The following is a 27,889-nucleotide window of genomic DNA, read 5'->3' as shown; positions in this document are numbered from 1 at the left end:
GTGCTCCGCAGTGGGAGAGGCCACAACAGTGAGAGGCCCGCGTACAGCAAAAAAAAAAAAAAAAAGTTTATACAATAAACTTTACATGCTTGACTTGAGAGACTAAAACATGTTTTCAAGTCCTTAATGATGAGAACAGCAGCAAAATTCAAGACAATTAAAAATCAGCATCTAAGAATCTGCTGTTGGGCCTCCCTGGTGGCGCAGTGGTTGAGGGTCCGCCTGCCGATGCAGGGGACGCGGGTTCGTGCCCCGGTCCGGGAAGATCCCACATGCCGTGGAGCGGCTGGGCCCGTGAGCCATGGCCGCTGGGCCTGCGCGTCTGGAGCCCGTGCTCCAAAACGGGAGAGGCCGCAATGGTGAGAGGCCTGCGTACCGCAAAAAAAAAAAAAAAAAGAATCTGCTGTATTGTTATGAATAAATCTAAGACAACTGTATCAGTGAAGCCTAAGAAAATCCCAATTATGACTCGATTCAAGCCAAGGAGCACTGACTTTCCGTTTCATTTTCAAATGTGCCCCCTTATTCCAGATTTAAACTGTACCTTCAGATACAAAAGCCTAGAAGAGAAACAGGGTTCCAATGCACGGCTGTAGAACCAGTCTCACGGCATTATACTTACAGCACATAAACGACTCTGTCTCTAATTAAAATAGCAAAGCCAAGCTCAAGTGCATGCCCTCCTGTTCTAAATACATCATATATCTGAAGTATAAATTATAGAAATAAAGACAAATAATGACATGAAGGGCATGATAGTTTATTTTAAAAAATTGTACCACACTGATCATAATGATCAGCATACACATTATGATGGCTTTTCTCTTGGGTATTAACACTGCAGTATTTTTGTATACTGAAATGTTTCAATAGGACCAAGAACGTTAGAGATATAAAGATCTTAGATGAAAATGAACACTAATAATTCCGGTGTCCTACCCCACAGAATTAATTTAAACCCCTTATGAATCAGTGGCATTATAATGTTATATAGTTATGAAGAATGAAAGTTCTCTTCTAAATAGGCAGCATGAACTTAACTTCCTTTTTCTTTAATCTTTAGTTTTTATAATTTAAGCTATGTCCACCCTGGCCAAAGCACAATCATACAAGACGCCTCAGATAATTTCAATGCTACCATTGCAAAGTTTAGTGATTTTTACTTAAACAAAAATCAAACCACTGCCAAAAAAGGAGGCAAGTAAAACTGATTTTCCAATCATCTGAAAAGCATAGTGCTTATTTGTCCAATACAGACTCAAACTTAAATTAAATGCTATCATTATAATCTCCAAACTTCTGCAATAACATTTATATATATATATATATATATACACACACATATATATATATATACACACATATATATATATACACACACATATATATATATATGGGTTTTGTTTATAGAACTGTATTTTTCAGTCAACAAGAGAAAGTTATTTTTTAAAGAACAATATATTTGGTTACAGTTCCACATGTTGGTAGTAGAGACAAAGCCACATGATGTTAAATCTGGCTCTAAGTTACCTAAGGTATAAAGTTTTGATCAAAATTATGATACCCTGATCTTAAAAATTCAACCCATGTGAGATTACTTTTTAGAGTAAATATGCTGTTGAGTAATCATTTCAATAACCTTCTCTTTGTATGACTATCTGCAAATTGACCCTTTTCTTTAATCGATGTGACTCACCAGCATTTCAAACTGACCTCTTCACTTCTATGTTACCATTTTCATACCCAGGGATTTCTGAGGCAGCATAAGTTTGACTTCATTAAAAACAGTAAATACTTTAACCTTTCAGTGACAGTTTTTAAATCTGTAAACTCAAGAATCACATTATTGAGCTCAGCAACTATAAAAACATTGAGATTTTGGCATTTCTAACCAGAATCTCTTTGTGCTTTTTAAATTAAGCTGCTTTTGAATCGTTTTGGTATTTATCAGCCATCGTATTTCCCTTATAATAATAAAAGAATATACTTAAAGTAATTTTTAAGGTTAAATGTTCTGGGGGCTTATCAATACTTAAAAACAGAAACAAAAACAATTACTTTTTTCTGTCAGCATTTGGAATAGCAGAAATTATTTCTGGTCCCTCCTTAGATCAACCAATACTACTTTTCATCACGTATAACACTGAATTTTACAGACATCCCTGAAAAGTTTTTGATTAAGTAAACGAGTGAATCACAGTGGAGTCTCCATCAGTTAACAGTGTAGATCCAGTAACAAAACAAAACAAAACATAACAAAACAAAACAAAAATTACACTGAATGTTAAAAGAAAATCTTCACGCTAAAAGAAAAAAAAGAAAAGAAAACCCTCCTAAGAATTAAAACCGAGTGTGTGTTGTCACTGATTCTGTGCTCGTGTCTCCAATTGATTAGACTCCTTCTCTGGGTTATAAGACATGTTCGATGAAATCTCCACACCAAGTTTCCAGGACACTTGAGCGAAGAGGCTATGCTACTGTAGCATCTAAGGGAACAGAGTGGCACCGTTTTCTTCCCTAACAGACACCACATCCAAAGATGAGCATGCGTGTCCCTCCACTGGGCTCACCAGCAGGTATCAGGAGACAAAACTTGCTGGGCAAACTGATGACAGCTGATCCTCCCACCCCACCCCCAGCATCAAGAGGAGGTTCCCGGCAGTTTTGTCATTATGTGCACTGGCCTTTCACTCTTTCAGTCAGAAAGTTGTGGTTACTTTAAAAAGGGGGTGGGCGGGTGGAGAAATGAAAAAACCAAGAGTCTAAAGGCACAAAGTCGCATAGCTGCTCTAGTTGGAGTTTGTAAACAGAGAATAAGTTGAATTTAGGTAATCCCAATCTGTGAGAGTAAAAAGGCATCCACAGCAGGCTTTTATCCAGCCAGCTTCTTTGAGACCCTTCATGGGTTTTGAGGTCTACAAAGTATGCACTAAAATACCCATACTTCAAAAAGCAATAAGGCAAAGAGTATAATCATTATTCCAAAAGTTACAATGGTAGTGTAGGCATACATAGTATAATTTAGTTACAATGTGTGGTACTGTTTCTATTATATAACCATATTAATTGCTTCTTTCCTACATAATTATATATTCAGCCGAGTTTCAGTTGAACACAAAACCATCCTTGTACCACTGCTGACAGTTGGCAATAGCTCTTTGATAGCAGTTTTTATTCTGCTGTAGAAATTATCCTTGAACTGAAAAAAAGTCCATAATCCAACCTCCAGTCATTAAACACTATCATATTTGTGAAGAGCCTCTTCCAACTTCTGCGTCACTTTTTGGAAAAATATTATTTGTTGTTGTAAGAAATGCTGCATCTGTGATTTAAAGTCTCTTACTCGAATTTGATGGAAGTGGTGAATTTCTGCCAAAGTGGCAAAAGAAATAGTGTTACAGCGATCCTGAATGCCATCAGCCTTCTGGACCTCCATCTTCCCTTCTTCCACGTGTCGCCTACTCTCCTTTACTTTGGTAAGAGCTCCTGTAGTTAAAAAAAAAAAATTAATTAAAAAATATGTATGTATCCCAGTGGTACAGCTACATAGTAAACAGAATGCTGGGCATTATAAATACTTGCCTGAACTATTTTAAAGTCCTTTGGCGTTTAAAGGGTTGACTATAATCACTTATTAAAAAAGAAGAAATCTGGTAAAGTTTCTGAAAACACCTCCATTGCTGCAACTTCACTTATCAAAACCAGCTTTTGCCATTGACCAAGTAGCTACAGCATGTTTCATCTCTTGCAGGCAGAGAAACTATAAACGACAGATATCAAACTGCAAGGAATTGTCCCTAAAAAGACAAACTAAGCAACTCTGCAGTTTTAACATTCTTAAGAGAAAAGGTGTGACACCATTATATACGCATATATTAAGAGAGACATTTATAAAGGGGAGAATACTGCATGCATGCCTGGTTTTGACTCCACATTCTATCAGGAGACCCATACCTGCAGCATAATGGCCCTGTGAAGTAAAAAATTTGCCTCCTTCTCTTTCTTTTCTTTGTTTTTTTTGGCCACGTGGCATGCGGGATCTTAGTTCTCCAACCAGGGATCAAACCCATGCTCTGAGCTGCACTGGAAGCTCAGAGTCCTAACCACTGGACTGCCAGGGAAGTCCCTCGCCTCCTTTTCTTTAGGAGCTGTAAAGATCGGTGAGTTTTGAGTCTGCCCTAGTGATGATCTGGGAATGAAGCCAGAGGGTGTCATAGCCTCCAGTCAAGAAATGTCACCAGAGGGTGTGTGCCAGGAGGAGGGAAGAGGACGGTCTCTGTGGCGGGTGCCATATGAGGGCAGACCCTCCCCTAGAAGCATAGTCATATGAAAACACAAAAGGCTGAGGATGCTTAGGGGGTAGGAAAAATAAAGACTATTCATGGGTTCGTAAAAGTGATAAAGCTCAGATCACTTGAGCACAGCCAGCTCAAGAATCCAGATTACCTGACTCCACGTGGCACCCATTCTACTAAACCATGATGACAGAGAGAAACGTCTAGGACACCTGGCTTGGTGGTCTGCGGACATGGTGATGCTACTGCGGGGAAAGGTAGCCTGTTTAGAAGGCAGTGGGGAAGCTGAGCAACTTTGTTGTGGAAATGTTCAGTTTTAGCTGATGGTGAAATATACAGGGGAAAAGCCCTATATCTAAATTTCTTCAAATCTACGAAATAATATAGAGTAAACCTAGTATTAAATACAACGCTTAGAGCCTAAACAGCGTCCTTTTTTTTTTTTTGGCGCAGCTCAAAGACCCAAGAAATTAAAACCCACCGACAACAAATGTTATAGCTACATATGTATGTATGTATATTTTCATTTATTTATTCTAAAGAAGATCTTTACTTGAAAAGCAGGAGAGCCCTGGAGCAGAGAGAATACTCTGCTTCCCCTGTGACCACACAGCGGAGATGCCGTTCGTGTTAGCAGAGCTACAGGAAGACCCCTGACCCATTCCCCTAAGAAGCCATCGCCCTGAAAATACAGCCCTGTTAACATTTTCCTCATGGCAGACGGGACTCGGGAAGCAGTGAAACCTGCCTGCTTGTGGTCTCAATACTAAACAGAGAAAGAGCGCTCCCCCTCAGAGAGAGAAAATAATTTTTTGTAGCAAACTTATGTTCATTATATTTGTACAAGTGTCCTGTCCCAGTTTATATGTAAAAATTGAAGTTGAAGAGACCAGGAAAGCATGAGACAGAAAACTAAAAAAGAAAAGAAAAATATTTCAAAAAGATGGCTGAGAATATGAAATTTATGTTTCAAATGGTTGAGAGTGAGAACAAGAAGTCAAGAGAGCCAAGTCTCAGGAGCTCTGACTGTTCATGTGATTCGGGGCCGAGGTCCCGGGCCCACCGTGTGAACACAGAGGACAGGCGCTGGCGCCCTGCCCCCGCAGACCCCCGGGCAGCTGTGCGGCAGCTGTGGCCTGTCCTGCGAATATGCTGCAGGTATTACTTGTTCTAGTTACTAGAGTCCAGCACAGAGGAGCTCGGAAACCTGGCCCTGAGTTGTGCCAATGTCAATGAACCTGCAGCTTGTCAGACTCCAGATGAGATCACCATATTCTCAGAAATGACATCCTATTACACAGAACTGCAGACTGCAGACGTGCATCCATAAAACCAACTTACAAATGAACAGGACTGAAGTTTTCACAACTTGAATCACATTGGCATACATTTTCAAAACTCCTGGACACAGTACAAGTAGATTAAATCTCTGCAAGGTCTGAAGGCCTTTTGGCATTTGACACCTTTAAGCTTTCTGAGTGTACATACTAAAGGAGCCGAGAATTTAAGAGTCACTTTTCTCCCAACTATAAGTTTATTTACTAAATAACACAGAGCCCCAAACAGTTGGGCTCTGGGGCTAGAATCTCAGCTTGTTTACCAACATCTATGGAGGGTCTAACGTGTAGAGCAAAGAGCTGGCACACGGGGGGACTCACAAGAAATGTTCAAGTCCCCACCCTCCGGAAGCGCTCGAGGAAATCACCTCGCAAAGCACACTGAGGACAGGCACACAACCATGACACGAAGTGAAACAGGACCACAAAGCACAGAATTCTGCATAGGAGCTGAATATGGCTTTCTCCAAGATAACATGATTGTGTCACAAGGGAAAATGCGCGGAGGGCCTGCTACGTGCCAGGCAGTGCTGTGGACAAAGCGGGGAGGAGTGGGGAGAGGCAGGGAACAGGCGTAGATAACAGTAAATGGTAGCGGCCCAAAATAGTCACAATATAGGCGAGGCACTTTCCGTGTACCAACTCTAGCCTTGCTGCTACTTTGCAACAGACATTACTGCTATTTTATGACAAGGGAACTGAGAAAGCCACCCAACCTCTTTGAGTCTCAAAGTCAGCGGTAACCCAGTAAGGGGCAGAGGAGATGGGATCTGAGTGTACAGTGACTTCAAAGCAAACACTACAAATATTCAGAAAAGAAACTGGAGCCTGAATAGGCAAAAAAGCAAGGTGGGCGCTGGTGAGCAGGGTGCAGGGGATAAGGGCTGGGCCACTGAGGATCAGCTATCCCCTCTCCTCCCCTTGACCCCAGGCCTCCCCACCCTCTGCCCTTCTCCCTTCCCACCTTCCTTGCAGGTCCCGGACTTTTATTCTGACATGCAAGTCAGAAGACCTTGTGAGTATGTAAAATAAACCATATAGGTTTTGAAAATTTTCCTCTGGAATCTTACAAACCTCATTCAATTCACTAATTGTACCTGCAAAGCCTTTTAATATTTATAAGATGTCTGATTTTAATATTTATAAGATGTCTGATTTTCTTATCTTTGTAGCATATGATTAGGATGCCACAAAACAAAACATCGAAAAAGCAGCACATATTTCATTATTTTGAAAATGTAAGCTCAGACTTACATAGGGGAGGGGGGCCTCTCTCCCCCTGCCCCCATCCCGACTTAGATTCTACTGGAAAATTATATAAATTAAGAACTACCACCAAAAATAGTAACATACAACCCCTGGATGGGCTTTGCCTTTGTTTGCTCTAGTGCAGTTGGACATCCCAGCAAAAAATTACTTTATTTTGCAAACTAGGAAGGACAGAAAAAAACACTGAGAGTAAGCACCCAAAGGCCAATTTTACTTGGAATTTTGGTTTAACGCACTTAATGCAATTCAAATCCATTAGCATAATGCATCAGGATTGCAAGTAGCAAGGAAATAGGAGGAGATATAAGATATGTTTTTTAAAAAGAGACATACTTCCTACTTTAGGGACTATTTTTTGATGTGACAAGATTTACATGCCTGAAACCATTAAAAATCTATACAAGGTAGCATATGTATCAAACAGCATTCTATGAATGTACAAACTCTGGTAGAAGAGTGAGTGCTAGGTGTAATCAAGGAAGATCATGTCTCCACAAGATGGGACCCACGAATTTAGAGCAAGTTTTAAAACAACAACAGCAACAACCTCTTTTAACTAAAATGTAGCTAAACTGATTTTCCCCCAGATCCACCTTCAGAAGAAAAATGATTAACAATAAAACAGGCTGATAGCAGTATACTTTTTTTGCGGGGGGGCTGCACTGGGTCTTTGTTGCTGCGCGCAGGATTTCTCTAGTTGTGGCGAGCAGGGGCTACTCTTCATTGCGGTGCGCGGTCTTCTCATTGCGGTGGCTTCTCTTGTTGCGGAGCACGGGCTCTAGGCGCATGGGCTCAGTAGTTGTGGCACACGGGCTCAGTAGTTGTGGCGCATGGGCTCTAGAGTGCAGGCTCGGTAGTTGTGGCGCACGGGCTTAGTTGCTCCGTGGCATGTAAGATCTTCCTGGACCAGGGCTCGAACCCGTGTCCCCTGCATTGGCAGGCGGATTCTTAACCACTGCACCACCAGGGAAGTCCCAGCAATACACTTTTTGAAAAATCATAAGAGTTCCTGAGTTTAGACAGCAGTCCAGTTCTTCTCTAAGCAGCTGGCTGTTAACGTTCAGGATGACAACCCCAAAGACCTTCAACACCAAACCCCCCAAAAAGAAAGTTATCCTTTGTAAAGTATTATTCAAAGTTTAAAAATGTATGTCCTTGAAGAAGAAAACCATTGTGCTTTTAAATATTCACCTTACAATCCTCTGGTTAGCTCTTCCTATACATTTTAACAAACACTAAGGGTTTAGTGTGTTTGCTTTCTTATGAGAAAGATAAAGTCAAGTCATTCAGTAAGCTAATTATGGAAGTTAATTAACTGGTCTACTGTCTGAGAGTGAACAGGAAAAAAAGAAAGTGGCATCCTTTAAACAGCTCAAGCTATCCATCTGAACAAATAGCACGGGTGTTTAAACACTTGGGGACTGACAAACAGAACCATTGGGTTAGGCAAAAAGTTCACTCGGGTTTTCCGTAACATCTTAAGGAAAAACCCAAACGAACTTTTTGGCCAGTCCAGTACTTTCTGGAGTCTCCCTGAAGCTTCCCTCTTACCCCCCTTCTACCCACTGCATTTCTAAATTCTGGGTTCTCTCAAGATCAAAGTGGGTACATACTTTTCCAATAGAAATTATATTACAAACATTGGTTAGATGTAAGAAAAATAGTTTAAGTAATAGAACTAGCACTTGGGTTTGGTCACAAATGGCGTGTTCTCGCAGTTTGCCGATTCTCAAACTGGGAATTATCTGTACACACTTCTATGCTTCACATATTTTCATACTTAAAATATTAAGTATCACAAGGAAGGCAGAGATAGCCACATTTTCAATCAGGTTTAGCTTCTAAGGAGTGAGAGTTGGAGAAAGAAAACTACTGGAGCACAGTTAGATCACTCCAGACTTGCTACTTCTAGGACGGCTTAAAAAATTAATTTGTAGCTTAAGAAACAACTGCAGAGGTACAATGTAACCAGCTGTAGAGTTGTAACGAAGCATTACAGCATATTTTTAAGTGTTCTCTCAGCCGTACTGCATTTTTTACCAAACGCAAGAGGAGTGTACATAAAAGCTAAAACCATGGCCCAGAATCTAAAAAGCAAAGGGAACACACATTTTTATCATGCAATCAATAAAAAAACAGGCAAGGGTTTTCAAAACCTGTACTTTTTTGTGGCTAATTTAGAAGGTACCTATCCCCTGCCAGGCCTCTCCTCTAATAAAAATCACATTGCTAACTTGCCTTCATAACAGAAAAGTAAAATCAAAGAATTAAGGGAGAGAAATGATAAAATAAAGCCTAAGGTGAAAAGTAGTTACTGTTGTATTAAACAGAAGTCCCCATTAACACTCATGGGTAGGGCAGTGGTTTTAAAATGAAAGAAAATTAATGTCAAACCCATAGCTAGTGGGAAGTAGCCGCATAGCATAGGGAGATCAGCTCGGTGCTTTGTGTCCACCTAGAGGGGTGGGATAGGAAGGGTGGGAGGGACACACAAGAGGGAGGGGATATGGGGATATATGTATATGTATAGCTGATTCACTTTGTTATACAGCAGAAACTAACACACCATTGTAAAGCAATTATACTCCAATAAAGATGTTTTAAAAAAATGAAAGAAAATTAAAAATAGGAGAGATCAGAGGGAAACACATTTTAGAATGGGAACCTAAGTACATAACTGTAAAACTGTCTCTCAGGCTAAAAGACAGACATTATATGGAATAATATATGGGCAAAGTAAGATTTTACTATGAAAAGAAAATGGTGGAGGCAAGTATTAAATTCTGACATTAAATAAGAAGGGGCTGACAACACAGAACAGTATTACATTCTTCATTTAAAAAAAAACAATAAGACAAAATAACAAGAAGGTAACAAATGAAAAATGGTACAGCCTCCCTAAGTTACACAACTGAAAATAAACTCTTAAAGTGTATTTGAGGTACGGGAAAAAGTATTAATGAAAGTGGGGCAATATATTTCCACCACACCCATGACTTTGCTCCCAAACAGGCAAAAGCAACCCAGCTCCCGTTCAGGACACCGGGCTGAGCTGGACACATTTCAGGTGTTTCTTCCTCAGAGGGTGGCAGAAAGGAACACAGAGACAGCCCCTCTTAAAAAGGCTTACAGGCTGAGAGGGAACCTTCAGCTGAGCACTCAACCTAATTATTAAATCAGTTGGACAAATTATTTAAATTTCTCCACAGGATAGAAGGTTCACCCAGGAAGTGATCACCCTAAGCCTTTATTCCAAAGGGTGGAGCAGGAACCCTGAGGACTTCCTTCTCATCCATCACTCCGTCCTGGTAAGGCACCCACTGGGGAAGCCGGGAGAGCTGATTCCTCAGTGAGAAGGGCAGAGGCGGGTCCCAGATTTTTTTTTAAATGCACAATAGGGGCTTTAGATGAGTTTTTGGTACAGTTTTCTCAGTCTCTCTAACAAGAGGCTAAGTGACTTGTCCAAAGTCCCACAGCTAATTCCTGGCAAAGAACCCACCCTTCCTACCTGCCTGCCAGCCCTGCCACTTCCCACTTAACATACCAGGCAGGGTCTCTGCTCCACTCTGCTGAAAAGGGTCCTTCCTTTTCCACGTCTGGAGAGGTAAAAGGAAAACTAAACCCGTATTTCAACTTTGCTTTAGGACCTGCTATTAACAAAATCTCCCAGACTCCTTTGGCATTCTTAGCTGACTCTGTACATGCAAAATTCCTAACAGGTTCATCTTTATACTTATCGCAATTGCCCAGTCTCAGAGAAAGGCACTTTGCCTGCGTCACCATCACCAAACCCAGCAGAACTCATGTCCTAAATTCACTCCCAGCTCTCTCCTACCATCTGCTTGGTATCTTACATTGTGAGCACAGTTTTAAAGCATGCTCAGGCTGGAACGAGCATCCTGCTTCATAATCTGCATGCACTCAATTTCAGAGGAATATTGTACGTTTGTGGTGAACATAAAAACATAAAGAAATCAATCATATGACAAAGTTCATTAATATTATAACCTTAAAGGGCTCAAACTCAAACAAACTTATTTTATAGATTAATTACAATCCAGGAAGTCAGCACCATTTTTTCTTTCTTTCTTTTTTTAGATTTATTTATTGATTGATTGATTGGCTGCGTTGGGTCTTCGTTGCCGCGCACAGGCTTTCTCTAGTTGCAGCGAGCGGGCGCTACTCTTTGTGGCGCGCGGGCTTCTCATTGCAGTGGCCTCTCTTGTTGTGGAGCAAGAACTTTAGGCGCGCAGGCTTCAGTAGTTGTGGCTCGCGGGCTCTACAGTGCAGGCTCAGTAGTTGTGGTGCACGGGCTGAGTTGCTCCACAGCATGTGGGATCTTCCCGGACCAGGGCTCGAACCCGCGTCCCCTGCATTGGCAGGCGGATTCTTAACCACTGCACCACCAGGGAAGTTCCAGCACCATTTTCAAAAGCATCACGTTATTTACACAGCATGCCATTAAATTATGTACATCAGTAAAACTGTTTAGGAAGCATTTTATTGCCATTTTGGTTTTTCTAAAATGAGAGCAGTGAAGATCTGGTGTCATCTAGTCAATTAGCACATTTTAAGAACCCACTACCAGCTGAACTAAAGCACATTAGCAAATACAGTCACACTACATTAAACTCTGCTGTATCTTTGCTTCTGATTTGCAGAGAGAAAGCACTCTCCTGGCAACTTCTGACCCAGCAAAACTAGATGGGGGCAAAAAACCACTGCAGTGCCTCAGGCATTTTAACCAGGGAGGCCCTAAATTCAGCTGAAGAAGTTGTCCAGCTTCCTTTCAGTTTCCCTGGTTAAGGCCTCTCCTCCACCTCCCTCGGGCCCCCCAGGGCTTGCTGGCTGCTCCAAACGCTCCCAACCCACCAGTTTCTGCACCTGAACTTTGCCTTCCTTTCTTCAACCAAATCTCTTATTCTCAGTATGCTTTGTCCCTCCTCAGACCAATTATACAAAAGGCCCAGTCACTAAGCAACAGGGATCCAAAAAGCTACATTTTCTCCCTTAAAAAAAAAAAAAAAAAAGCAAGCATTTTATTTAATTTTGAAATCATGAATGTGCCAGAAACATTAACTAGATTTTCTGTCTTCCCAGGGCCCTGCCCCAGAAAACCCAGACTTTGGCGTGAGGGACAGAACGGGAGACAGGCTGAAGGGCACGGGGACAGCTGCGCAGAAGTTGCCAGAGACTGGACTAGACCTGTTTTTCTTCATTCCCTCGTATGCGTAAAATGTTGAAAGAGAATGCTAATTTGGTCAACGTGGCCTACTTTGCTCTTATCCTCTCATCACTGGTACCCACCCCTCTGGGTCCCTGCTAACTCCCCATTAACTCTTTCCCCTCCCCTTCCCTTCCTCCTTTTTGGTCTCCACCCACCCACTTGTTGACTCCTCCTTCCCCTCTCTGCTCCAATATTTACTTTTGGAATTTTTTTTTTTTTTTTTTGAGTAAAACGGCTCAAAAAACAAAGGCTGACATTACGTAACAGAGACAGGACGGCCGTCCATCCAGGCAAAACAGTCCCACGTGAGCACCTGCTCTATGCAAAAGCTGTGGTCTGCACCTCGCGGGGTCTCGTTTTCTTCTCTCAGAGGTGGCCAGGAAACTTAGACAAGGTAAGCAACTTTATGAGGTGTCAGCTGCACATGAACCTGGGCTGCCCAACTTCCCAGCCCGAGCAGTTCCCGGTACCTGCCCGACGGGGGCTGCCTCCTCCCTGAGATCTCAAAGCCCCATGGACCAGCCCCGGTACACAGCACGCCACGCCAAGCCCTCCAGAAGCCTCATCTCAGGGATAAGCAACCCCTGACCTGCCTCCAGGCCCTCAAAATTCTATTCCTGAATCACATCCTACTAAGTGGGCTCCAGATTGGGACCACATTAATAAACTCTGGAGGGCACGAATAGTGCTACTGAACTCAAGACAGTGACAGCAATTTTTTGAAGGGATTAAGTGTCCTTAGAGCCAAGAACTATCAAAATGCAAAGATATAATTAATTTAAAATTCACTTTCAATTCACAAAGAGAACTTTTGAGTCATTTTAAAAGGAGGGAAGAGGGTCTCGGGACAAGGATAATAAATTGCAAAAAGCAATAACAACAAAAACCTGGTTGCTTGATAATGAAAAACTTAATCATTTGAAGAACTCAAGCCTCTAAGCTTGGTTTGGTCCTGAAGGTACAAGAAGAAGTTGTTTGTTCTAGGTAAAAGCCTTATTATATCCTAATTAAGCAGTCCTTATAGCTTCATTCAGCAATCACCAGAAGTGGAAGGGCAGAATGGCATTTAGTATGAATGAAAGCGTTCACTTGAGTGTACCACATCTTAAAACATTTGATTACTTTTACTCACTATGTACGTACATTCACACAGCTCACCTTGTTCCAAAAATGAAGAGGGAAATCACATGATTATATCTCCTGTGGCTCATTTGGTAAAATAGGCTGTTCATCGCTAGGAAATTTTACATATAATAAACGTTCTTATGTTTCAGCTGATACTGAATATTAAATCTGTGATACAGATACTAGGGTGATAGATTCAAGAGAATTCTGTAAAAGTGTCTTTATTTCAGCAGCGTCTGGATACAATGGTGAAAATGTTGATTTGCCTATGTCCAAGCAGATACAGATAAAGACTTTAAAATCTGAGAATAGGAAAAGCATGTATCATTTTTTTCTTAAAGGTTTTATACCCACAAAATCATAATAATATAAGGTAGAAAGAATATCCTTGATAATCATGAACATACAGTAAAACTTGAAGAAACAACTGATGTTATAAAACAGAATCCATATAATGGTTTAAATTCAGAGAATACAGTTGACAACTCAGGCCCATTGTTCATAGCTCCTAATTTCCCAATTCTTTTGTTTCCTGATATACATGCATGAATATTGGTCTGTACAAATAAAGCGGCATTAGATATGTTCGCAAGCTGCCAGCACTTTGAATTGAAATGACCTTTGACATACAACAAAACATACCTGTACCTAAGAGAAAAGTGAACTTTGGAAACTACCTTTAACCAAAGGTAAACCTTAGTTTCTTTTTTTCCCAGGAAGATAAAGGGAGGCCCAAGCTAAAATAAATCTAATAGAAGCTGCTAAACAGATAGGCCCCTCTATATGGGGCAGGAAGAGAGTGAGGGGGCACCGGCCCTTTAGAATGGAAACCAGGGAGATGTGAGCTACCCGCCCAAAGCCAGGATCCTTGATTGCCACGACTGCTTCTGAGAGGGCTGCAGTTCGTACTACAGTTAGAGTAATATTTCCAAAGAACCTTTCTTTCCAGTATTCTTCTCAAATAATGCCTAGTTTTTAACTTTAGAATTGTAATTGTAAACCCTGGTGTTAACCAACTGCCATTTAAGCCATGGTGGGACTAGTGGTGAGCAGCCAGCCCAGCATTAATCGCTTTCCTTAGTGCTGTCTGCTGTGGCCCTTATGACTGGAACTTCACATGGCTTTATAATCACTAAGATTTGGAGACAATTTCTAAATCAGCTGTTGTAAACTTAGGAACACTCTTGACCCTGGGGTTTTCCTGCTTCCTGACACTGGCAGGGACCAGGTTTCCACTGGCTCCGAGTCTTTACTCTGGCCACATCTGGACTTCCTGAACTAGTTGTAAATAACCAGCTGAAGCCAAAACAAAGCAGCTAGAAATATATCATTTTAAGACAGACATGAAATACAACTCAAAAAGCATGAAAACTTATAGATTACCCATGTTGACATTTACTAGTTTTTAAAGATGTCTTGCTGCAGGCAATAGGTGGGCTTTTGTGAAAATCACAGATGTCAATATAACTAAGTATAATTAAAAAAAAAAAAACAGAAAATAGGATTTCTAAGACTCCCTTCAGCCCCATTCCTTCTCTTTCCCTCTAATCCTTCTCCTTTTCCTAACCTGCCTATTTCTATTCCTGGCATCACTACTTTCTGTCACCCAAACGGAAAACTTCAAAGCCCGCCTCGAGCCTGGTCTACTAATAAGCCTCTGCCGGCCTGTACTCAGCCCACAGGAGCAGCTTCTTGGGGACCAGGCTGCACTCAGTGAGGGATGCCTCCAAGAGCTCACAGTTAGGTTTCTGTGGCTCACTTCCTGTCTGCCAAGTGGGGATAAAGAGAGAATATACCTCAAAATCTCCCATGAGGTTTAAATGGATATAATGCATATAAAATGTGAAACATCATGCCTGGCACACAGAAAGCCTCCAAAGTATGTTCCCTACTTTTATCACAATTCCGATGTCACTCTTCAGTTTCAAACCTTTAGTGGCTGTTGACTGCCTACAGGATAAAACTCAATTTTCTAGCAGACGTACTACTTACTGTAGCATGAAGAGTACTGACCCAGGTCAAGGCAAAAAGTGAGCTCAAATGCTGTCTCCTTATTAGCTGTGTGATCCTGGAAATCACTTTATGTCCCCGATCCTCAGCTCCCACAGGTACCCAGCAGGGGAGTTAACAGCTGTGCTGGGTTCAATAGTATCTACGCCCCCCCACACACCAACAACATTCACATCCACCTGGACACTGTGACTGTGATCTTATTTGGAAACAGGGTCTTTGCACATGTAATTAGCTTAGGTAAGGCTGTCCTGCGTTAGGATGGGCCCTAAATCCAACTTGATTAGGTAGCATCCTTAAAAGGAAAGGAGACAAAGGGACACACAGGGAAACCGCCAGGTGAAGATGGAGGCAGACTGGAGCCAAGAACAGCAAGGAGTGCCGGCAACCACCAGAAGCTGGAAGGAGCCTCCCCTAGAGCCTTTGGAGGCAGTGTGGCCCTGCCGACACCTTCATTTTGGACTTCTAGACTCCAGAACTGTGTGTGAGAGAATAAATTTCTACCTTTTTTAAGCCACCCGGTTTGTGGTAACTTGTTTCAGCAGTCCTGGCAAACGAATACAACTGCTAATAGTTAATGCTTAAAGACATTTGCCATAGAAAGCGGTTATTCCGTGGTCCACCCAAAGAAACGGAGACTGAGAGGAGGTGCTGGTGGGAACTCAGCCACAAGCAGTTGTGCGTCCAGGCGCACTACCACCCTGCTGCTATACCCACTCCTGAACAGAATGAGACACAATGGATGTGACTGCCCGCAATGCTGCTGCTCACATAGCAAACAGCCAAAACTGGTGGCCACAGCTACACATACACCAGCTCCCTAACCTGCTGGGCCTCCAAGTCAAGGGCCAGCAAACGTTTTCTTTAAGGGTCAGATAGTAAATATTTGATGCTTTGCAGGACGAGGCAAAATCGAGGCCTATATAACCATTAAAAATGGAACCTTTAAAAAATGTAAAAAGCATCCTTCGCTCAAGTGCTATAAACAAACAGGCAGCTGGGTGGGTTGGACCCGCAGGCTGTAGTCTGCAGACCCCTGCTCCATCTCCAAGCATCTCCACTGATGGCTCCACAGGCCCTAGTGTGCAGGTCACTTTACACTCCTTCCTGTCCCTTGCCCGACTCCTGTTGCCAAACAGCCCCTTCTGCCTCCTCCTCCCCACTCCCGCAGACACTGCCTCAGTTTAGGACTGCACCATGTCTTGCCTGACTCACTGCAAGAACTCCCCATCTTGCCCCACCCTGAGCCACCCTTCACACCTGTCTCCAGGACCTGCGCATCTAAAGTGCAGGCCCGACCACATCAATACCCTTGTCTGATCTTCCATGATGCTCCCCCCATCACCTCCAGCAGCACATCAAAATCACGTGAGGACCTTTCTTAAGAACATCAATGTCTAGGCCACACATTCCTGACATTCAGATTCAACAGATCCAGGGTGGGGCCCATGTACAGCTAGCTGCAACCACTCCAAGGTTGACTGTGCGAGGCACCCAGAATTTAATCCCTGATTTTTGTACATATGGTTCCCTCTGCCCAGAATGCCCTTCCCTGCTCTGCCTACCAGGCCAACTTCCAACTGCTTTTCAAAACTCTTCTTAGACTGAGACTGGGAGAAGCCACCCCGAACTCTCCCGTTCACTCTGCATAGCTAACCATGCCTGCCTCTTCTGTCCTACTTCACACCATGGCACGTGCCCACGACTGCATGAGTCACGCTGTACCGTGACAGCTAGCTCACCCTGTCAGCCTCCCTCACTGACCTGAGCCCTGGGCTTGCAGTGTATCAGCTTTCATATGCTTATCAAAGCTATCCGAAAGCATTCCCAAGATCAACCATGCACCTTCCATCAATGTTCCTCCAAAAGTCAAAATACAATTATCTTTCAAAGGGAAAACCAGTGCTACCACCCAAACCTCTAACACAAATGACAGCAACTCTCCATCTTCTGGACTCCCACGCACTCTTATTATACAGGCTCTAAGTCAGATCTACCTCCTATTTCAATTTCCTGCACATACATCCTCCCTCCCTCATGGAACTGCATCTTCCCTGAGGGCAGGTACCTCCTGCTCAACACGATGATCAGTGCTTTGTGTATCCAAGTCACTCAACAAGGTGAATGCACTCACTCTGGATCATATGCTTCGAATGAAGCAAAAGGGACCCCCGTAAAAGTATTATCATGAAGGCTTACCGAAAAGGAAAGAAGTGTATGATATACAAGTTTAAACACCAGGAATCAATATACAGTGAAACCTGAGGTACATAATATTAATTTTTCTGGCACATAAAGCATTTTCAAACTTCCTCCCCGCTGTCCCAATGAATTTTGGAAAGTCATTTCGTAGAGACTTAAGTCTAAGACTTTTAAATCGCTCACATGTTAATGACTTCACCCATAAACCATATCCAGATCCTATCTTTATTTCCTGTACACTTTTAAACCCTGTTATCCATCATCATATAAATTGAAAAACAAAAACATTCTATGAATCACAGAAGAAATCTATTTCAAAATAAACCAAAAAATACTTATGGGAGTGACTACTTCATTAATTCAACAAGCATTCATTAAGTACTTATTATGCATGCACAAAACGGTGGAACTTCATACTAGAGGAACGTAAAAACTCTGATCCCCACACACTAACCAAGCAATGTATAGTCTCTGGCACACCAGTCAGCGTTCCATCAGTGATGGTGACTTGGAAAAGGGCCGGGATACTCCAAGGAAGAGGACTCGACCTGAGGCTTGACTGTGCATGTGTTGGGTGGGGGAGATGTGGAACAGAATGCAGGAGCCTGTCAGTCTCGAAGCATTACACTCAGGTCCTGACGGCCCATCCCCACCTCTGTGCCACTCACGGCCATCCTCATCTCAGCTGACGGAAACTCCATTCTTAGTGTTGGTGAAGCCAAAAACCAGAGTCACCCTTGATGACTCCTCTTCCTCTCAGGTGCCACATCTGATCCCTTAGGAAAACCTGCAGATTCTATCTCCAAAACATACCTACAGTGGGACCCCTCCTCACTGTCTCATCATCTCTCACCTGGATTGTTAGATGATTGGCTCCCTGCTCCTACCTTTGACCCCCTCTCCCTTCCCCATTCTATTCTCAACACACCAACTGGACTAGGTCTCTTCCAAGGTCTACTGGTACATCATTCCTTCGCTCAAAACCTGCAATGGCTCCCTTCTCACTTGAGCTTTTACTCCAAATCCTGACAATGACCTCTAAAGCGCTATAAGCCGAACCTTCCGGGACCTCATCTCCTACTCAGACCCTCTTAGTTCCAAGTACCTGGCCTCCCCCTGCCTGGCCAGCACACACCCATGCCAACGCCTTGGCTCTAGCTGTATGTTCTGCCTGAGAAGCTCTGCCCCATATCTGCTTGGCTAACCCTCATGTCCTCCAGGCCTCGGCTGAAAACTCACCTTCTCAGGGAGGCCTCAACTATCACCCCTGTCATTCTGCCTCCTGCCTCCCCATCCCCACTTGAACTGTTCCACTTTAATTTTTTCCCCTAACACATATCATCCTTTGACGTACATTATAATTACTGACTGTGTGTTTTCCCTTGTGGCTCCACCCTGCTAGAATGTAAGCGCCACAAGGGCAGTGACCTTTGTTTTGACTACTGATGCAACCCTAGCATCTTTACAGTGCCTGACCTACGATGGGCACTTAAATATTTGTTCAATAAAATCAGGTTTATCTTTCAGAGGATCCCATGAATAAATCGAATGATGTTAAGCTCCCCTCCGTAACCACTGTCTCCCTACCCGCTCAATAACACATAAAATTTCTTTATCAGAAGAGAAAAGTCACAGCACAGTAAGAGGTGTAAAGTTCTAAGAAAAGGAGCAGAAATGACGTGGACTAAAACTCGTCCACACTGAAGTTTAACCAAGCTACAAATCCAACACCAACAATGCAAGACTGGTTCTACTTCCGGAGAGGAGACAGTACTTAGAACTCAAAGCGACCTACAGTTTGTAGGAGGGAAAAAGCCCGTCACACCTTCTCTCTTTGGTGGCCCTATTAATTACAACCTCATTGGGGTCGGAGGGAAGCTGCTCCAGCACCCAGCTCGCCTCAGCTTCGGAACACCTGGGAGCTCTCGCCCGCAGGCAAGAGGCCAGGTAGTCATCACTTTCACATCCGCAGCACCTGGCAGGGCAAGCCCTGCATGCATGTTTGCTGATCCAAACTAAACGTGCATGACTCTTCTTCACGTCAACTGATAAAGGATTTTCACACTCCTAGATTACACAGTCACGTAAGCAAATAGAATGCGACTGAAACTAGCCTGAAACAACGTCGAAATGTTCATCATACACTTAGGAGTATTTTATTTTCAATGCAGGAACGATGCTATTAAAGTCAACCAACAAAACGATACCTAGAAAATCATGAACCTCACATTTACAGATGAGGGAACTGAAGCTCAGAAATGCCAGTGCTTTGTGCAAGGCCACAGTAATTTGGAGGAGGAGAGGGACTGGCGACAGCAAACTGGTGACCCCACTAACACTGACATTTATTCCTCTGTTACCATTTCTTCTGGTGTGCAATACAGGACAGCTGAGTTAAAATACAATGCTCAACTGTTATACCAATGCCCCCTTGGCATTTCATCCTTTTGCCTGCAATTCTGGTGGTAAAAGGCCACCAGGAGGGATGATAAGATCCCTGGAATTGCCATTTTAAAGGTACCATTTTACTTCGCAAAAATAAAGCATTTAAGTGAGCAGCTACTAAGAACCATAACATTTGATCCTCATGATAACCTTATGAGGAAGTGTTCCCACTTTGTCAATGCGAAAACAAGGCTTACAGAGGTTAGAACAGCTTACCCAAAGCTCCCCTCACATCACACACTGGTCGCCCAGATGCCAGGCTGGCCCACAGTGGTGAGACTCTGCCTGTGGGGCTCTAGAGCCGACTCAGCTCCCTGTCAGACCTGGGCCAGCCCCGTCTCCTCTGTGTAGCCCTGGGGGCTCTCAGCAACCTGGCACACAGCTTCTCTGCCACTAGTCAAAAAACTCCATGAGGGGACTTCCTGGTGCTCCAGTGGTTAAGACTCCGTGCTTCCACTGCAGGGGACACGGGTTCGATCCCTGGTCAGGGAACTAAGCTCCAGCATGCTGCTTGGCGCAGCCAAGAAATAAAATTTAAAACAAACAAACAAACAAACTTCATGAGGATCAGAGTCCTGTCTGTCCCTCCTGCAGACACGAATCGAGTCTGTGCTCTGTAAATGCAGGGTGACAGACAGTACAGGTCTTCCGGGCACAGTGTCTCTAAACAGAGCTAAGCATTATTGTGCTGAGCTGTGTGTGTGTGTGTGTGTGTGTGTGTGTGTGTGTATCATCATAAATTGATGGCAAATCAAATCTAACTTGATATTACACTTCGGTTTTAAAACACTTTGAGAGATAATACAACAGATTTTTATTCAGCCTGAAAAGAGGGAGTGTAGTTTAAGAAAAGTGTCATGTTTGTATTGGTTGTTTGGGTTCCACACAGTCTTTGGAAATCCAAAGATGACCAGACAGGAGCCTGTGAGGAGGATACTTCTGAATAAAGAGGAAAGTCCAGCTGAGTCCAAGAGTCCTCAGAAGACTGTGGGTGGGAGTGTGGGTCCCCGCCTCCTTTGGGCTCTGTGGTGACCAGCCTAACAGACTGGGCTTCCTGGTGTGATTCTCACGAGGGCTTCGTGGCTCAAAAAAGAAGTCAGAGAAACCAATGACAGGGTGACGTGAGCAGTATCCCCACCTAGATCGTGACCAAGACTGTTGGTGGCCAGTCATGCTGACTTTTTTTTTTTTTTTGGCGGTACGTGGGCCCCTCACTGTTGTGGCCTCTCCCGTTGCGGAGCACAGGCTCCGGACGCACAGGCTCAGCGGCCATGGCTCATGGGCCCAGCCGCTCTGCGGCATGTGGGATCCTCCCGGACCGGGGCACGAACCCGTGTCCTCTGCATCGGCAGGCGGACTCTCAACCACTGCGCCACCACGGAAGCCCCATGCTGACATTTTAACCAAGGAATTCAGTCATCTATAACAAAAGTCCTAAAGGTAACCTCATCTTCACTAAGAAAATACAGTTGGGCCAAAGATTAAGGCCTGGAACTGAAGTTTCCTTAAAAAATAGCTGGGGATGGAAAGAGGGGAGAGGAGAAACGGGTGCAGTTAAGACGGGGCTAAAGCAAAAAAGATGAATGACCTCGGTTTCTAGCCGAGGTTTCAAAATAAGGATGAGCTTGTAAACAGCCCGCGTTTTAGACCTTTTCTCTGTATTCCTGGCACCACCCTCTCAGGGCTATTTTTAGCTACAGGAGAAAGGGGAGCAGAGAGGGAAGGGCTCACGGTGGCCCAGCCTCACCTCGTGTGCCCTGCCGAGACTCCGGCTATCTTTAATTAATGTCTGAGGGACATAAGACCGACCCTCCCTGTGCTGAAAGGAAGCACAATGGTGAAATTCTACCCCACAAGACTGATAGGCCCACTACTGGTGTACCATTCCTGAGGTCCTGGGGCTGTTTTCTGTTCAAAAGAAGGCTCCATGTGGAACGTTTACAGAGGGCCGAGAAGTAGACCCTGCCTGCATGTTGAATTTACAAGTACAGGAAGCAGGGCTGCCTTGTGTATTTATCTAGTTCTGCATCCTCGCTTCACACACTGAGACTACATTTTACCAACCAATCACTCTTACAGGATTTTACACCTTTTCTCTGGCATACAATTTCCCTTGAAAGGACTCCCTCTGGCTATCTAGTCCAGATTCATAAACAAAGATGAAACCAACATTTCTCATCATCTAATGTTACAGCCTTTCCCTTTTGCAATATTCCCCAAGAGATAAGCCTAAAGCTTTTAAACCACCACAACTCGCTGCCATTCAGATTAAGCTTCATTAAATATTAGAGGTTAATCGTATCTTTGGAAACAGAACTGAATATGCTAGGAAACTGATGGTGAAATATATTCTATGTACCACCCCAAACTCAGCAAGGTCGGCAGTATAAAGGCACACTGCAGGCAGGGGCGATAAAGAGGGAAAGGATAAAAGGTTGCCATTTCAAGAAAAGACAATCAAGACCACAGGGTTACAAAGCTCACTGATAAGACCTGTGTAGACTGGTTAGTCCACGATCAATGAACTGCCCATGAACAAAAGAACTTAAGGGACTCCTGTGAAGACAAAGCAAAACATGAAGAAAATTCAAACAGGTTCTGAATTCCACCTACTGTACTTCAAACTACAGCAAACTGCCTTCTTCCACACTCAACTCCATTCACCGAAATAGGTCTGTTTATCTAAGACTTCATCAGTTAATGAAAAAAATCAGGATTCTAACCATTCCCTTTTCGCTGAAGGAAACACAAGGCTCTCTTCACTGTTGCAGAAAGTACTTATACTAAAACCATTATTAAGTTTAAGTGATGGTTTCGGTACTAACTAGAGTCAGAAAATCCCAGTCCACCACATTTGAGAGTATTTGAGTTTTCCACCCTCTTTCTGGAGCGGGTTCCTCACCAGCCTCAGATGTCCATCCTGAGACCAGTTGCATTTTCTTAATGGGACATGAAGGCAGGCTGTGAAGCAGGTGGACGTCCTCACACTGCAGAAATATTACTCACTGGTTGAGTGCCTGGGAAGTTCTGTAGAGGGATCTAGCAGGACCTGTTTCCCCTCCCACTTTTTATCGCCTAAGCCTATATGGAAAGGCGATGACCAAGAAAAAAGCAAACTATCTGGAAAGTATGTGAAAAGATCATCAGTTTGCCGGGGAAACTTATGACAGGACTGACAGTTAAACTATGGCCAACGGGTCCAGCTCGACACTCTCCAATTAGAACCTGCAGCGGGGATGGAAACATTGCTCCCCTCTGTTGTCCAATATGGTAGCCGCTAGCTATATAAAACACTTGAAATATAGCTAGTGTGACTAAGGAACTGAACTTTATTTTAACTAACTTAAATAGTCCCACGTGGCTTGCAGACCCAGCATGGAACAGCCCAGGTTCAGAACGCTAGGAAAGTTGGCTGATGGCAGCAGTCTCCTGGATAGGAAAAAGGCTCAGAGGAGCCTACTGTTCCTGTCCTTTCCCCCAGAATTAAGGGGGGAGAAAACTAATTAACTCCCCTTCTTAACTGCTTTAGTAATTGAAAAGCACTTTCTAATCATTTTCTGACTCAACTGAATGTGGGTCTCTTAAGTGCTTAATATATGATTAGAACACGTAAAATGTAAAAGTGGTGAAACTGTTTTTCTCTTACTGTAAACAATGAAGACTTAAGACTTGAAATAACTATTATGAATTTTTAAATTTCTCCCAAGTTGAAATATAAACTTTGGACCAAATACTTACAACAAAAGATTGTATACGCTGCTTAAAGATTTTCACTTTTTTTTTTTTTGGCTCTCCTCTCAAAAGTCACAGTAAGGCCTCTGATACGATTACATTTTGAGGTCTTGGAGGAAAAAACAACTTGCAAACAAAATCCCCAAGTGCTCAGACTAAGAACGATTCATTCCAACAGCAACTGTGTACAGGGCGTGTGGGGGGAGGTGTCTGAGCTGCTCTTTACCACCACGTGAACATCCAGAACATGTTCAAAAAGCTTTAGCCTGGCTAAAGCTCGTCTGCATTCCTAAAAATGGCCAGCACTAGCATCCTTAATAAACGCTGGCTGTAAACAAATGCTTTTAGCCTATGTACTGCACACTATAGCTTTAAATGGCAGTACATTCTAAAGACACGTCATCTAGGGACACAGGTTCCCTGTACGTTACACGCCAAGGCTACACCAGAAACAAACTACGTTGAACATCAACTGGTGTTCTTTCTGAAGTTTCTAAAGATTATGTTTAGTGCCCTTGAATTGTTTAAACAACGTAAAAATGGTACTGGTTTTAATGAAGGAAGTTTCTCAAATCCCAGCAGGAAACAATTTTAGTTCTAGGGTTAAAAAAATAAACTATGTACGCGGTTTAACAGGCTACATATAAACTCAAAATAGACCTTAGAGCAAACATCACACCTTTTCTAATAAATAATTTCAACGGCAGAGCACCTGACAAGACTCAGTGTGTGGTCTGATGACAGTAAAGCCAGTGAATGGACGGATGAAACCCTGTAGTAGCCAGTCTCCCGTGTGTGGCTGCAGGAGTCTGTCCTGGCTCCACCCTTTCAACTATTTACCAACAATTTGCATAAACTTACAGAAACAATTAAAAAGGCATCCAGCACTGATGTAACACAATGGAATTTAAACGTAAGGTCCTGCATTAAAGGCTCAAAGAGCCAGTTGCACCAGCACCATCCAAAACGTCAAGGATTCACAGCAATTTATGCAAAAAAAAGCATAAGGAATGTAGATGCAGGTTCAGTGCAGGTCAAAAGTGATATGGCTGCTCAAATAGCTAATTCAACCTTACACTGCACTTACAAAATGTAAATTGCCAAGAAAGTTACTGGTCTCTACTAAAACTAGTACTGCAGATGTTTGGGGTGCATTTGATCAGGGGCAACGCCAAGATCAACGTGTCTGAAGGACCCCCCTTTGGTAAGTTAGAAGACTGTCACATACTTGGAAGGGGAAGGACTGCAGCAGAGGGGAAGGAAGCTGCTGTCCCCAGAGGTCTGAAGGGCTGACATGTTGGTGAGAAATAGACTTATGTTGTGTGGTTCCAGGGAACAGAAAGAGAATCAAGAGAGGCGAGTTTTAGTTGAATACCAGGAAGAATAGGTCAAAGATCAGGGCTGTTCATAAAGGGACTGGCCCACATGGCAGGGCAGAGAGCATCTCATTACTGAAGGCCAGGCCTGGTGGCCCAAGGTTTCCACCACCTCAGGAAGGTAGTTAGGTGACTCCCTCTTCCCTCTCCACACTGAACAGAAGACATTCACAGGCAAGGCTGCCTCCCTAACTCCACCCCCTCCCCATTCTCCCTCAAGGCATGCTATCAGAAGTTAGTGACTAACGTTAAGTCAGGAATTACTAATTTATTTATTGCAGACTGTAAAAAAACAATCTGCAAACCTCAGTGCTTTAACAATAGTTAGGGACTCTAACAACTACTAACAAAACAAGCTCTGACAGGCAGCTAGGCAGCTAACTCACTGGGATACCAGAAACACTGCTCTCAGACACAATCCTCAGAGATTCTATACATTCTACATAGCTTCCCTGCATCATTCTCCTAAATAATATACTTAATTTCAGTCTGTTAATAGACTCCAAACTCAAAATGACCGAACCTAAAGAGATTAATTTTCTTAAAACTTCCTGAAATTAGAGTGAGTCTTTTACCTCATTTTACAAAGGTTGCAAGCAAGAAGCCTGTGCAGGAAATTCCTAAGCTGCCCCAGCTAGTACCTCAGAGAACTGACCCTAACGTCTACCAACGCAGTGACTGAGTGGTGTGCAGGGTGAAAGCAGAACTTACCTTTATTTGCAGATATCCATTCTCCCCCCCTTATTTCCACACTTCCGGGAACCCACGACTAAGTGACACTGCCAGTGTCCAAATGGATGCCTAACACGGTTTGGGTCCCCTTCTAATTCTACCCTAGACACAAGATTACAGATCCCAGAAGCTCATTACCCAACTATTCAAACTCTAAAATGACAGCACTGTCATCAAAAGTACTCTCAGAAACTCCTCTGAAGAGTACCGGCGCCCTGTCCGCAAATATTTTAAGGAGGAAGCTACCGGCCCACAATCCGCCCTATGCTCAGGGCACCGCTTGGCTGTCCACATCCCTGCTGTATTCCCGACCTGTGGGATATTAACCTGAAACAGACGATGGTAGTTCTGTCAAAGTCACCCTTTCAGCCTGAACAACACATTCCACACCACCTGCTCTAAAGGCCAGGCTTTACCTTTCTGAACGTGGATGATGTCAGGGAAGTTGGCCAGGTGCCCCTGATACAGCGCTAACAGGTCCATGACGGGGTCCAGATCCTGCCTGGGCTGCTCGGCGAAGAGCTCGCCGATGGCGTCGTAGGCATCTCCGGTGAAGGCGATGGCCTGGTTCAGGCCGGCCGAGAAGGCCTGCTGGTCCAGCTCAAAGGCCTGGCTGAGGCCGCGGAAGGACTGGCCCACCTTCTGATACTCCTTCTTGAAGCCCGTCACCTGCTTGCGTGCGAATTCATTGGCCGTGTGGTTGAGCTGCAGCGCGCTGTCGTCCATCTTCTTGGTGAAGCACTTGAAGCCGTCGATCTTGCTCTCCACCTCCTGCAGGTCGAGGGCAGCGGCGGGGGGTGTGCTCAGGGTCAGGAAGAAGTTGGCGCCCACCATCTCATCCTTCTCGGCCTTCCTCTTGCCCTGTTTCCAGGCCTTCTCGTCGGTGCTGCTGGGGCAAGTCAGGAAGTGCTGGAAGACGTCGCACTGCGCCAGCACCGGGTGGCTGGCCATGTGGTTCATCCACCAGATCAGGCCCTTCCTGCGCTTGGAGATGAAGTCCTCCTCGAAGCGGCCGGTGGCCTGCTTCTCGGGCAGGTGGGGCACCGAGATGACGGGGAACTTCTCGGCCAGGCGCGCATACAGCCAGTCAAAGTGCTTGTAGCGCCGGTGCACTGGCACCTGCGTGTGCGTGGGCACCAGCTTGTAGGAGATGTAGCTCTTCATGCCCTTAAACTTGGTCTGCTTGGTGGGGTCGTCGATGGTGCACTGGAAGGGGTAGGGGTTCTCCTGCCACTCGGGGCCGTAGGGCCCCAGCACCACGCACAGCTTGTCCCCGTCCTTCACGAAGCCCGACGCCTCGCCCAGCACGAAAGCCTCCCCGCCCGACTTGACGAAGGTGGAGAAGCGGTTGAGGTTGCGGCTCACGGTGGCCGAGCTCTTGGCCCCCGACGGGTGGTGCTGCGGGGCCGCCGAGCCGCCGCGGGAGCCCAGCGACAAATCGGTGCGCGTAGACAGGCGGTAGCGGCCCGCAGCGCCGACGCCCCCCGACGACGAGCCGTCGAGGTCCGGGTACGCGCCGCTGCCCAGCACGCCAGGCTCGTCAGCCACCGTGGAGCTGTCGTCCCACTCGTCGTCCCAGTCATCGTCGCTCCCCTGGCTGGCTTGGTAGCCGCCGCCGTAGAGCTGCTGCGGCGACGGCTGCAGGGCACCCCCGCCATACGAGAAGCCAGCGCCCGGCGGCTGGAAGGTGCTCGGCGGTGGCGCCTGCTGCGGTTGCAGCAGCGGCTGGAAGGCGTCGGGCGTCGGCTTGAAGGAGGCGGGCGGCACGGCGGGCAGGGGCTCGAAACCGCCGGGTGGCACGTTGGCGTAGCGGGCTGGGGCGCCCGGGCCGCCGTCGCCCGCCGGGCCGGGCTCGGGGGCTCGGATCACCTGCACGTACGAGGCCGGGAAGAGGCCGCGGTCCCCGCGGCTGTTGATCCCCTCGAGCCAGCCCTCTATGTCCTGCTCGCTGCACAGGCTCAGCACCTCGTGCTCCCGCAGCGAGATCTCGCCCGGGTTCTCCGACCTGAAGTCGTACAGCGCCCGGGCGCGCAGCGCCATGGTCCCGGCGCCCCGGAGGGCTGCCCCCGACTCCTGGCGCCCCGAGCCTGGTGCCGGCCCGAGGGGGCCGCGGTGGTGCCCGCGCCCTGGCGCGCGGAG

The 27,889-nt window shown here is 44.9% G+C and overlaps 1 protein-coding gene across 1 annotated transcript; it reads right to left on the bottom strand.

The window, feature by feature from the left end:
* Window positions 1–721: 721 nt before the first annotated feature.
* On the bottom strand, window positions 722–27,889 carry SNX18 (sorting nexin 18). The gene is made up of 2 exons (XM_081233550.1): window positions 26,167–27,889; window positions 722–3,486 (listed from the first exon to the last, which is right to left on the bottom strand). The coding sequence occupies exons 1-2, from the start codon at window positions 27,788–27,790 to the stop codon at window positions 3,233–3,235; spliced, it is 1,878 nt and encodes a 625-aa protein (XP_081089676.1). The 5' UTR covers window positions 27,791–27,889; the 3' UTR covers window positions 722–3,232.

This window comes from Mesoplodon bidens (assembly GCF_964165515.1).
Source record: "Mesoplodon bidens genome assembly, chromosome: 4".
Classification (NCBI taxonomy): Eukaryota; Metazoa; Chordata; class Mammalia; order Artiodactyla; family Ziphiidae; genus Mesoplodon; species Mesoplodon bidens.
This window is presented reverse-complemented; position numbering and strand designations above follow the sequence as displayed.